Source organism: Myxocyprinus asiaticus, chromosome 24 (assembly GCF_019703515.2).
Source record: "Myxocyprinus asiaticus isolate MX2 ecotype Aquarium Trade chromosome 24, UBuf_Myxa_2, whole genome shotgun sequence".
Taxonomy (NCBI): domain Eukaryota; kingdom Metazoa; phylum Chordata; class Actinopteri; order Cypriniformes; family Catostomidae; genus Myxocyprinus; species Myxocyprinus asiaticus.
In genome coordinates, this window is record NC_059367.1 from 42,959,428 (window position 1) to 42,972,200 (window position 12,773).

At 40.1% G+C, this 12,773-nt stretch overlaps 1 protein-coding gene across 4 annotated transcripts in view; it reads right to left on the bottom strand.

Annotated features, from left to right (window-relative positions):
- Window positions 1-12,773, bottom strand: part of LOC127414602 (solute carrier family 35 member E2A-like) — a 72,185-nt gene that overhangs the window by 17,242 nt on the left and 42,170 nt on the right. For 2 of the 4 annotated variants that reach the window (XM_051652748.1, XM_051652750.1), the window contains exon 2: window positions 1,047-1,477. In XM_051652748.1, the coding sequence (XP_051508708.1) occupies window positions 1,047-1,326 (280 nt within the window). In that variant the 5' untranslated portion in view covers window positions 1,327-1,477. Of the gene's footprint in view, window positions 1-1,046; window positions 1,478-2,135; window positions 2,456-12,773 lie in introns of those variants that run through there. The other 2 variants (XM_051652747.1, XM_051652751.1) reach the window with 2 other exon arrangements.

Here is a 12,773-nt window from a genome sequence, read left to right on the forward strand (position 1 = left end):
TGGCTGTGTGATCCCATGGTGTTTATACATGCCTACTATTGTTTGTACTGATGAACGTGGTACCTTCAGGCGTTTGGAAATTGCTCCCAAGGATGAACCAGACTTGTGGAGGTCCACAATTTTTTTTCTGAGGTCTTGGCTGATTTCTTTATTTTCCAATGATGTCAAGCAAAGAGGCACTGAGTTTGAAGGTAGATCTTAAAATACATCCACAGGTACACCTCCAATTCAGTACACCTCCTATCAGAAGCTAACTGGCTAACTGTCTAAAGGCTTGATATCATTTTCTGGAATTTTCCCAAGCTGCTTAAAGGCACAGTTAACTTAGTGCTTGTAAACTTCTGACCCACTGGAACTGTGATATAGTCAATTAAAAGTGAAACAATCTGTCTGTAAACAACTGTTGGAAAAATTACTCATGTCATGCACAAAGTAGATGTCCTAAACAATTTGCCAAAACTATAGTTTGCTAATATTAAATCTGTGGAGTGGTTAAAAAAAGTTGATGACTTCACCCTAAGTGTATGTAAACTTCTGACTTCAACTAAGTATCTGTTATTTAAATCCAAACAGCGATTTTTTTATTTTTTTCCAGGCAGTGTATATTCCTCAACACTGAAAAAAATGCAAGGCTCCCAAAGTCACAGAAAACATGGAAATATCAGGGAATTTGAAAATTGCGATTTCCTGGACAACTACAAAACTTAAAAAGTCTGACATTTCTATAATGACTTCACATTTTTCTAGTTGTGCTCAGCTCAACAATGAGAACTAAATTGTATCCAGTCCAAATCACAAACAACTAGAAAAGTAATCGAAATTCTAAATATCATGTTGTCTTTCTTTTGATTTTATGGGTGAAATATAACCCGCACATGTTCTTGGCATGTTTTGACAGATTCACCGTAATACTTAGATAAAGTGGAGGCCAAATACATAAATGTGTTTGCCAAGTCATTTATATTATTGTATTGCCCTGAATTTGTTTGATCAACACTGTTAACAATGATCTGATTAAATGAGAGTGACACTCCTCAGAAACATACCGAGCATGCTCGGCTCCCCCTCCAGCAGAGAGAGGATGTATTTGTTCAGGAAGAGCGTACAGAAACTGAAGAAGTACCACAGCACCAGGTACACCAGAGCCCGGGAGCTCCACACACCCGAGTCATCTTCGATCACCGTCGTCTCTGTGATGGTGATCTTCAGGACGGGCTCACCGGGCATACTCTCGCTCCGAGAAAACGTCACTCGCTCCTGCCGTGTCCAGAAGCTGGGAAAAGGCCAGAACGGATTGGATTTCCCTGAGCGACTGTTGACGGTCATGGTGCAGGAAGGGGGTGGCACCTCCAACCATCCAGTGGGGCAAACTCCAGGGGTAATAAACCAGTGAATGACTTGAGAGTTCACTCCATACTACAGTACACTGCAGGCCCACATGGTAAAAGACGTTCAGTTAGTTCAGACTGAAGCACATCTGTAAATAAAAGACAATATGTTTTGTGATGAATAGAAGAAAATAAAAATCCCATGTCAGATAATCAATTCTGAGGTGCCAGTCAAAAGCAGTCAACAGTGTGCAAAGCAGTCAACAGTGTGCAAAGCTGTCATCAAATATAAGATAGTTTCAAGTTTTTAACATGTATATTTGCATACTGATATTTTTGTTATTTCATAGTTTTTAAGTCATACTTTTATTCTATAGTGTGGAAAATAGTAATAATGAAGAATGTGTCAAAACTTGGTGTACCTTAACGGTTGTTTAAATGTTATTAAACATAATATTAGAATACAAAATTGTGAGGATAGATTATACTCCTACATACCTGTATAGACAAAAAATATATTTAATACATTATTTTATCCAACTGATGTCAAGGTGAAATATATATATATATATATATATATATATATATATATTATACATTGGACACGTGAAGAACAGATTATAGAAATAAACATCAAAACAGAGAAAAACGAGATTTTTTACACTTCATACTGATGCATGCAAGATATCTGAATGTACAAACAAGAGATAAACTGGCTACCATACATTCTAACACCTGCTCATGGCAACAGTATCATAGCTATTATTGTATACATTAAAGTATGAAAATAAAGCAATAGTACTCAACCAAGTGTTCATGTTCACTGCGACGGAATAAACAGGCACACTTTCACGTGCTTTCACGGGGCTTGAGTGACATCAGGCTGAAGTCACACATGTAGAATATGACTGAATCGCACGAGTTGTTGACGTCTTCGGTGTAGTACATAAACAATAAACGCGTGCACTGACGTTCCTTTAAGCTCTTTGTTTCTTTTCCTGGTGTTTAAGCAGTTTCATCTTAAGCATACGCTGCGTAACTGTGTGCCGTATAATAAAGTTTCTTTATATGTATATGAAATAATGTTCAGTTCAGAGACGTACTACAAATGTGCTTGCGCCCGTGCAACTAAATCAAAACGGAAATAGCGGAAGTTTGAACAATCGACTACAGCGACCGCCCTTTTTTTTTTTTTTTTTTTTTAGCCGTCATCTCTGATTGGTCTGTTCAGCCATGACGTCAATTTGTAGGTGAACCCGGAAGTCTAATTCGCCATGAGCTCCCTCTGGATTTTCCTAAGGGTTTTTATAATGGGATTTTTGAACTTATGAGTAAAATAAGTTCTTTGTTAAACATTATTTGACGATACGTGAATATGTTGTTCTACAACATTAATTACACACAGGCATACCTCCAACGTGAATTTTGAAGTCGTACTGAATTACACACTTTTTAAAAACAATCAAAAACAAACAAGCGCATCAAAATTCACTTTTGAGCTATGAAAGTGTGCCATTTATGTTGTAGAACAAAATTACACTATAAAGATTCAGAAAGGAAGATTCAAGGATTATAAAAAATCCACACTCTTTTTGGCTTCACTGTTTGTTCACCATTTTCCTTAAAGGTGCACTCAGCAATTTTTTCCTCATTAAAAAAAATTTAACTCAATGAATTGTAATTTTAAATCAGAATCAGCTTTATTGCCAAGTATGCTTACACATACAAGGAATTTGTCTTGGTGACAGGAGCTTCCAGTGTACAACAATACAAAAACAATACAAAAACAGCAGCAAGACAGATAATAATACAAAATAATTACACATATGTACATACACACACAGAGACACACACATACATACATACACATACGTAGTGCAATCTAATACAAATCTGTTATCTGTTATGTACAGTGCAAATACAAATCTGTTATGTACAGTGCAAATGTTTCTTTTTTTTTCTTTTTTTTTTCTCTTTTTAATCAGAGGAATGAAATGGCAGAAGAGGTTGGATGTGTTGGTTAAATATAAAATTGCACATAGTCATTGCTCAATGGGGCAATTTAACTGTTCATGAGATGGATAGCCTGAGGAAAAAAAACTGCTCCTGTGCCTGGCGGTTCTGGTGCTCAGACCTCTGAAGCATCGGCCAGAAAGCAACAGTTCAAAAAGGTAGTGGGCAGGGTGAGTGGGGTCCAGAGTGATTTTTCCAGCCTTTTTCCTCCCTCTGGAAGTGTACAGTTCTTGAAAGGAGGGCAGGGGACAACCAATAATCCTCTCAGCAGTCCGAACTGTCCTTTGTAGTCTTCTAATGACTGATTGCGTAGCTGAACCAAACCAGACAGTTATTGAAGTGCAGAGGACAGACTCAATGACCGCTGAGTAGAACTGTATCAGCAGCGCCTGTGGCAGGTTGAACTTCCTCAGCTGGCGAAGGAAGTACAACCTCTGCTGAGCCTTTTTCACAATGGAGTCAATGTGTGTCTCCCACTTCAGGTCCTGTGAGACGGTAGTGCACAGGAACCTAAATGACTCCACTGCTGCCACAATGCTGTTTAGAATGATGAGGGGGGTCAGTGTTGGATTGTTCCTCCTAAAGTCCACAATCATCTCCACCATTTTGAGCATGTTCAGCTCAAGGTTGTTTTGACTGGAGGGAAAATGGACGCCATGCAAGGAGCAGACGTGTGAGCGACGAGCTCTGCGCACTTTGCTGAATTTTTGATTATTCTCATGTTATAATCTGGTGAAATTTGATACACCCAGTTACACATTTGTCCTTTGTTGCAAAACATGGCAAAGAAGTAAAAATCCTCGGGCTCTGGAGATATTAAAAGACACTTACTTGTTCAGGATGAAAGCCCCGACAGGCCTACAGACCGGGGACTCGATTTGGATTGCGTGGCAAGAGAGGAGATCCAGTGTCAGTTGTCCAACATGTCGATGATGTTGACGAAGATTCTTGCTGACTTGGAGGATCTCGCTGTAATACGTCGATCGATCACGGCGATGGAAATAAAATTCTCTGAGTTAGGTACAAGAGTGTCTGATGTTGAAAAACAAATCGATTTTCTGGAATCTTCGGAGAGGGAATCATCCGCTAATCCGCCCGCGACCAAAGTTGATTAGGAACATCTCCTTGAAAAGCTTGAAGATCTTGAAAATAGAAACCGCAGGAATAACATTCGAATTGTTGGAATTCCTGAGCATGAGGATGGCAGAGATATGGTGAAATTCCTGGACGAGCTCTTCCCGAGTCTGCTCGACATAACAGGCCACAAGCTGGAAATCGAGCGAGCTCACAGAGTCCCAGCTCACAGATCTGCTGAGGGAGATAGGCCCAGATCGATTCTGGCCAGATTTCTGAGATCATCCAATAAAGATCTTGTGTTGCGCCAGGCAAGGAGCAAAGGGAAGCTTTCTTGGAAGAACCATAATGTTTTCTTGTTCCCAGACTTTGCGAGTTCGACAAGAGAGAAACGCGATCGGTTCAAGGAATGTAAGAAACTCTTACATCAGAAAAAGATCTCGTTTGCTCTGATGTTTCCTGCCAAACTGAGAATAGAAACAAAAAACAGTCGCAAAGTATTCACATGTCCAAATCTGGCAATGTCTTTTATAGAATCAATGGCTGTGTAAACCATTGGATGTTTCTCATGTGAGTGGGCCTGACTCGCTGTACCTATCTCTTGAGGAAGCTGGGTGAAATTTTGGGTTTTTTGCGTTGGCTCCGCCGTGCGGCTGGAGCTTGTTTTATGAATAACACTTTTCCTTAAAGAAACTTTTGCATTGATGGAAGATTACATTTGCATTGAAGTTCCCGGCCAGTTTGAGAGTGGACACTACGGATGAACGCAAAATATTTACATGCTCACACAAAGGATGTCTTTTATAAAGCTGACGGATTATGTAAGTCATGGTATATACTTTTATGCAACCTCCGAGAGAATTGACTCGACCATCCGGGGAAACGGGATGCCGGTTTTGTTTCTTTTTGTATTGGTTCCGCCTAGCGGCTGGAGCATGTTCTGTTGAATAACACTCCTTTGGAACAGCTTTGGATTAATCTGTTCATTCTTCGTGCTTATTCCTCCTGCTGGCTGTAGTTTGTTTTGAGTTTTTTTTTTTTTTTTTTTTTACGGGACATTTGAATGATTACGTCATCCGCTGAACTCATAACAGCCGGCTCACGGAACATTCGTTTGTCTGTCCAAGGAATCTGAACGGTTTTATATCAGCTGGAATTTGTTTTGTGGAAGATCACATCCTTGAGACAGTTCTGTGAATGAATCTACACATTTTATGTGCTCATTCTTCCTATTAACTGGGTTTATTTCACAAAGTATTTTCTGTTATGTAATTTTGCCTCACAAATTTGTGAGGCAAAATTGAGCAATCCGATGGCAAAGTTGTCGTGGGGACTCGTGGGCGTTCATGGACCTTTTGAGTTTAGAGGGATTGTCGCTGGTTGGCGCTGTTGTGCGCGGGGTTAATGCGCACGTTTTTCTTTTTTCTGTTTGTTTTGTTTGGGGGGATGTTCGGGGGTTGATTGTTTCACTAATGGGGAATGTGGTCTTCATAATTTTGTTTTTCACACACAATTTTTTATTTTTATTATATCAATATGTCAAATGTTAATATGAATAAGTTGTCTCTCTCCACATGGAATGTGAATGGGTTGGGGCACCCCATAAAAAGAAGGAAGGTTATTACTTTTCTTAAACGTAAGAAATATGATATAGTGTTTCTTCAAGAAACACATCTCTCCCCGCAGGAAGCCGAAAAATTTGGGAAGATATGGGGTGGACATGTTTTCTTTAGTGTTGGCTCAAGTAAGAGCAAGGGAGTCATTATATTGGTAAATAAACATCTACAGTTCAATTTCTCAAACAGATTAAAGATAAATTAGGAAGAGTAATTATTGTTTTAGCTGAAATTCAAGGGCAAAGTCTGATTTTGGCTAATATTTACGCACCTAACGCTGATGATCAGGGCTTTTTTATAGATCTTGAAGGGATGTTGCAAACCGCTGGCACCCCTCATGATATAATATTGGGAGGAGACTTTAATCTTTTGATGGACTCAGTCCTTGATCACAGTGAAGCAAAAGTGTGTAAGCCCCCTAGAGCAACATTGACGCTGCACAGGATGTGTAAAAATCTTGGTCTTTCGGATATTTGGAGACTTTTGAACCCATCTGGTAGGGACTATACATTTTTTTCATCAGTCCATAAGATTTATTCTAGAATAGATTTTTTTTTGATATCCAAATCCCTCATTTCATCTGTTGTTGATTGCTCAACTGGAAACATTTTAGTCTCAGATCACGCCCTGGTGAGTTTAGAGGTGTTGCCACATATAGAGAAAAAGAAATCATATAGTTGGCGCCTTAATGTATCCCTTTTACAAAATCCTGATTTCCAACAAATGTTAAAGACTGAAATCAGTGTTTATATGGAGACCAACTGGTCCTCAGTATCCTCTGTGGGTGTGGCTTGGGAGGCACTTAAGGTGGTTCTTAGGGGCCGGATCATACAGTATGCCTCATTCATCAAGAAATCCAAAGCACAAGAACTTGTGGAGTTGGAAGGAAATATTAAAAGTGCAGAGGCAGAGCTGAAGTGCCGAATGTCATCTGGTGGCCTCAGAGAATTAATCCGATTGAAATATAGATATAATACTGTATTGTCACGGAAAGTGGAGTTTTGGTTATTCAGGGCAAGACAATCATACTTTGAGTCGGGGGACAAAGCAGGGAAGCTTTTGGCTAGATATATAAAGCAGAGAGAGTCTTTTTCTACCATTCCCTCAGTGAAATCTGTTGGTGGTGAAATATTTACCTCAGCCATTGATATTAATAATGCCTTTAAAGAATTCTATATTGATCTGTATAGTTCCACGTCTTCATCTACTGATGAAGATATTAGAAACTTTGTGGAACCATTAGATCTTCCTAAACTGACGACTGAGCAAAGAAACTCTCTTGATTCTGAGATAACCTTGGAGGAGCTTGACGAGGTAATTAAGTCCCTACCTACTGGCAAGGCTCTGGGTCCAGATGGTTTTGCTGCAGAATTTTTTAGATCCTATGCTACAGAATTGGCCCCACTTTTGTTAGAAGTTTATACAGAAGCATTAAAGAAGGGAAAACTTCCTCCAACCATGACACAAGCCCGGATTAGTCTGATTCTTAAAAAGGACAAAGATCCAAGCGAGTGTAAAAGTTACCGTCCAATCTCCCTGATCCAACTAGATGTTAAAATATTGTCAAAAATTTTGGCTAACCGATTAAGTAAGGTTATGACATCTCTTATACATATAGATCAGGTGGGATTTATTCGGGGCCGCAGCTCTTCTGATAACATCAGGCGTCTCATCAATATCACGTGGTCAGTGGCGAATGAACAATCTCCGGTCGCTGCCATCTCACTTGTCGCCGAAAAGGCGTTTGATATGGTAGAATGGGATTATCTTTTTAAGATTTTGGAAATGTATGGGTTCGGGAGTACATTTATTGGTTGGATTAAGTTACTTATAAACACCCTGTAGCAGCGGTACGAACAAATGGATTAATTTCAGATTATTTTACTCTAGATAGGGGCACTCGACAGGGTTGCCCTCTTTGCCCGTTATTGTTCTGTCTTGCCCTGGAACCATTAGCAGCTGCGATAAGAAAGGAGGATGATTTTCCAGGGGTGACAGCGGGAGGTGTGGCGCATAAGCTTCTGCTTTACGCAGATGATAATTTATTATTTGTCTCTGAACCTACTAGATCTATGCCTTGCCTCCACAGAATTATTAATTCCTTTTCCAAGTTCTCAGGATACAAAGTCAGTTGGTCTAAATCCGAAGCTTTGTCGCTGACAGCATACAACCCAGAAACGGCTTTCCAGCCGGGCGCCTTCCAGTGGCCCAAACAGGGCATTAAGTATTTGGGGATTTTATTCCCAGCAAATTTGTCTGATTTAGTTAGAGTTAATTTTGACCCTTTAATAAAAAGTTTTTCGAGCGATGTCAGCAGGTGGGCTTCATTACATTTATCGATGATTGGGAAGGTTAATGTTATTAAAATGAATTGTATTCCAAAATTCAACTACCTGCTTCAGTCTCTCCCTGTAAATGTCCCCCTGTCTTATTTCAAGCAATTTGATAGCATAGCGAAGTCCTTTATTTGGAATGGTAAGCGCCCCAGGTTAAATTTCAATAAGTTACATAGGCCAATTGACAGAGGAGGGCTAGGCTTACCCAAGATTTTGTTTTATTATTATGCGTTCGGTCTTAGACATTTGGCTCATTGGTCGCTTCCACCTGAGAGGGCCCCTCCCTGGTTTTGTATTGAAAAGGAAGTTCTTGCCCCTATCTCGCCACTGCATAGCCTTTCGATTAAACTAGCCGGAGAGGTTAAGTCGCATCCCATTATTTTGCATTTGCACTCGATATGGACAAAAGTGTCCAGAGTGTTTAATTCTGATATTTATTTAAATGTTGCCTCGAGCATATGGCAGAACCCCAAACTATGTATTAATAAGTCCCCTTTTTGTTTGTCAGACTGGATTGTGAGGGGGGTTAATGCACTTGGTGACCTATATGAGGGTGGAGTATTGAGATCTTTTGAAAATTTGGTTCAACATTTTGGCATTCCCAGATCTCAGTTTTATAAGTATTTACAGCTTCGCCACCTACTCTGCACTATTTTGGGGAGTGGCACGCACCCCCCTAAGGCGGCAGGTGCTTTGGGAGAGGTGATTGCTGCTTTTGGAAAAGGCCATGAAGCATCAGTGTATTACTCCCTACTAATTCAGAGTCTGGGGGATGGAGCCTTGACTTCTCTCAAGAGAATATGGGAAAAAGATTTGAATTTGGTATTGGAGGATGGAGTGTGGATTAAGATTCTTAAAAATGTCAAGTCTGTATCTAGAGATGCAAGGGTTCGCCTTATGCAATTTAAGATTTTACATAGATTTTATTGGACCCCCTCTAGATTATATAGGCTTGGTCTTAAAGACACACCCACTTGCTGGCGATGCCAGTCAGAAGTTGGAGACACCACCCATGTCTTTTGGGGGTGTGTTAAGATCCAGGAGTTTTGGTTGAGGGTTCAGAGGTATTTGTGCGACATTTTGAACACTCAGGTTTTGTTTTGTCCTAGACTCTGTATTTTGGGTGATGGAGTGGTCATGCATTTAGGGGACAATCATAAAGAAACTGGGTTATGACCAGTCTCATGATCGGCAGGCAAGTAATTTTAAGGGGTTGGAAGTCAAATGGAGCACCCTCTTTTTCGGAGTGGTGTGTGGAAATGGGGAGGGTAGCTGCATTTGAAGAGGCGGTAAGTAGAAGGCTGGGGTTGAGGGACTTATTTTCTAAAAAATGGGGCAAATATTTAGTTTTTTTTGGGGGAATCTCGGGGAGGGGATAGGTGGAGAGTGTAGTTTAATCATGTATGTTTATTATTTTATTTATTTATTTATTTATTTACCTGTTTGCTCAATAAGCAAATTGAAGGGGATCTAAAAAGGGTCCAGTGATGTCCTTCAGGTGGGACAACACCAGTCTCTCAAATGTTTTCATGACCACAGATGTCAGGGCAACAGGTCTGTAGTCATTAATTCCTGTGATTTTTGGTTTCTTTGGGACAGGAATAATGATTGAGCATTTGAAGCAGCATGGGACTTCACACTGCTCCAGTGATCTATTGAAGATCTGTGTGAAGATAGGGGCCAGCTGGTTAACACAGGATCGAAGACACGCTGGTGAGACGGCATCTTGGCCTGAAGCTTTCCACGTCTTTTGTTTCCAAAAGATGCAGCTCACATCATTTTCACAGATCTTAAGTGCAGGTTGAGTAGAAGGAGGGGGGAGGAGAAGGGATGCAGGAGGCATTGGTGTTTCTGTAAAGTGAAGGTCAGAGTGGGTGTGGGGTGTGAGATTGGGCCTTTCAAATCTGCAGTGGAACACATTCAGGTCATCAGCCAGTTGTTGGTCCACCACAGGGTTGGGGTAGGAGTCCTGTAATTTGTGAGTTGTTTCATGCCACTTTACACTGATGCAGGGTCGTTAGCTGAAAACTTGTTTTTCAGCTTCTCAGAGTATCTTCTTTTAGCCACTCTGATTTCCTTGTTCAGTGTGTTCCTGGCTTGACTGTACAAGACTTTAACCCCACCCCTGTAAGCATCCTCTTTGGCCTGACGAAGCTGCCTGAGCTCTGCTGTAAACCACAGTTTGTCATTGTTGAACTTTAAATAAGGCCTAGTAGGAATGCACATATCCTCACAGAAACTGATATATGATGTCACAGTATCTGTGAGCTCGTCTGTGGTCTGTGGCTGCAGCCTCAAAAACACTCCAATCCATGCAATCGAAGCAGGCTTGTAGTTCTCGCTCTGCTTCATTGGTCCATCTCTTTACAGTCCTTCCTACTGGTTTGGTTGATTTTAATTTCTGCCTGTAGGTTGGAAGATGATGAACCAGACAGTGACCAAAGAGTCCCAAATCTGCTCTAGGAACAGAGCGATATGCATCCTTTATTGTTGTGTAACAATGATCCAGTATGTTCCTGTCTCTGGTGGGGCATGTAATGTGCTGTTTGTATTTGGGCAGTTCATGTGTGAGATTTGCTTTGTTAAAATCCCCAAGAATAATAATAACTGAGTCTGGGTTTTGTTGTTCCATGTCTGTGATTTGATCATCCAGCTGTTGCAGCGCTGCATTCAAACACACGTTTGGCGCGTCATACACACTCACCAGAATAAACGAGGAAAATTCCCGCGGTCAGTAGAAAGGCTTACAGTTAATAAAGAGCGCTTCCAAATTAGGACAGCACATCCTCTTTAAAGTTATTACATCTGTACACCAACTTTCATTGATGTAAAAGCATGTTCCACCACCTCTTGTTTTCCCCGTTAACTCCGTGACGCGATCCGCTCTGAACAGCTGGAAGCCCGGCAGATGTAACGCGTTGTCCGGAATGGCTTCACTCAGCCAGGTTTCTGTGAAGCACAAGGCAGCAGAGGTTGAAAAGTCCTTGTTTGTGTGGGTGAGGAGATGTAGTTTGTCCGTTTTGCGATTTGCGGAGATTCGCAAGATGAATGCTCGGAAGCTTTGTTCGAAAGCTCCGCCGACGGAGTTTGACCAGTGCACCGGCTCGTCTTCCTTGCCTGCGTCTCTTGAACAACAAAGCCGCGCCTCCAACTAAAATGTCTAGCAAAACGTCTGAATATTCAAAAACCAGGAAAAGACTGTCTGGTATAAGCTGTCGAATGTTCCGTAGTTCATCTCTGGTAAAACTGACTGGAAATGTAATTTCCAGACTGACTAGTCATATCAGTAACCTTATAAAAGCTGCTTTATTCTACATGGAGAGGGCCTCCTCAAGGGGGCAGCCATGCTAGAATCATGACCAGTCGAATACTACTCACTTAATCTTGCTAAAACCATCCTGTTATTGGACACTTTCACTCATTGATTAAAGTAATCATGGCTGACTGTGAATAATATATTTCTACAATGGCATCTGAAACTGAAAAATATTGATCTGAAATGATGCTGCATCCAAGCCGCTAGGTGTCCAAGATGACACAAAGACAAAAGTTACTGAGTGCACCTTTAAATGTATATCAATACTAGTATTCACCCTAACTATTCCAAATCACACCAGAACAGTTTTGTAAAGATACAGTCAAAGAAAAGGTGTACAATGCTGTGACGGCCTGGCCGCACAATAAGATGTAATATTTTTTTAATTATTTCTTTTATTGCTTGAGTGAAAATACAAAGGAGCCACAGTAAATGTAAAACTTAATATATTCCGTCAAAACTAAATAGCAGCACAAACAAAAAATAAGCATAATAAACAGAGGAAAATAGCCAAGGATTAACAGAAAAAAAATAAAAATAATAATAATTATTATTATTAAATTAAAAAAAAAATTAGACCAAAAGAATATTGTACAAGGGGGTTAATCATTAAAGTATATCTCCAAAAGTTTATGCAATTTAAGGGCTTTTTTTATTATGCATACATTAAGGATTTGAGGAAGATCGCCAATTCCTTCTGGAAATGCAAGAGGATGGGAGGATTCTTTAAAAATCTAGATTTATGTATAAAGTAATTGGCCAAAACCACAATATTATTAATCAAAAATTCAACATCACCACTGTGAAAAAAGACACCATATTTTATAGATTTAAAGTCAAAGTCAGGTATTACATATTTCAAACTTAACCAAACATCCCAGAATTTTTTTGAAAATTTGCACAAGTAAAATAAATGTTCCAATGACTCTATGTCTGCTTCACAAAAGGTGCACTGATTGCAGTCCATATTAAATCTATGTCTGAGAACTCATTACAAGGATAGATGTCATTAATCGTTTTAAACTGAACTTCTTTAGCCTACGGTAGAAGAGGGAAAGAAAGAAACATTGTTCCAATTTGAACCACTTTC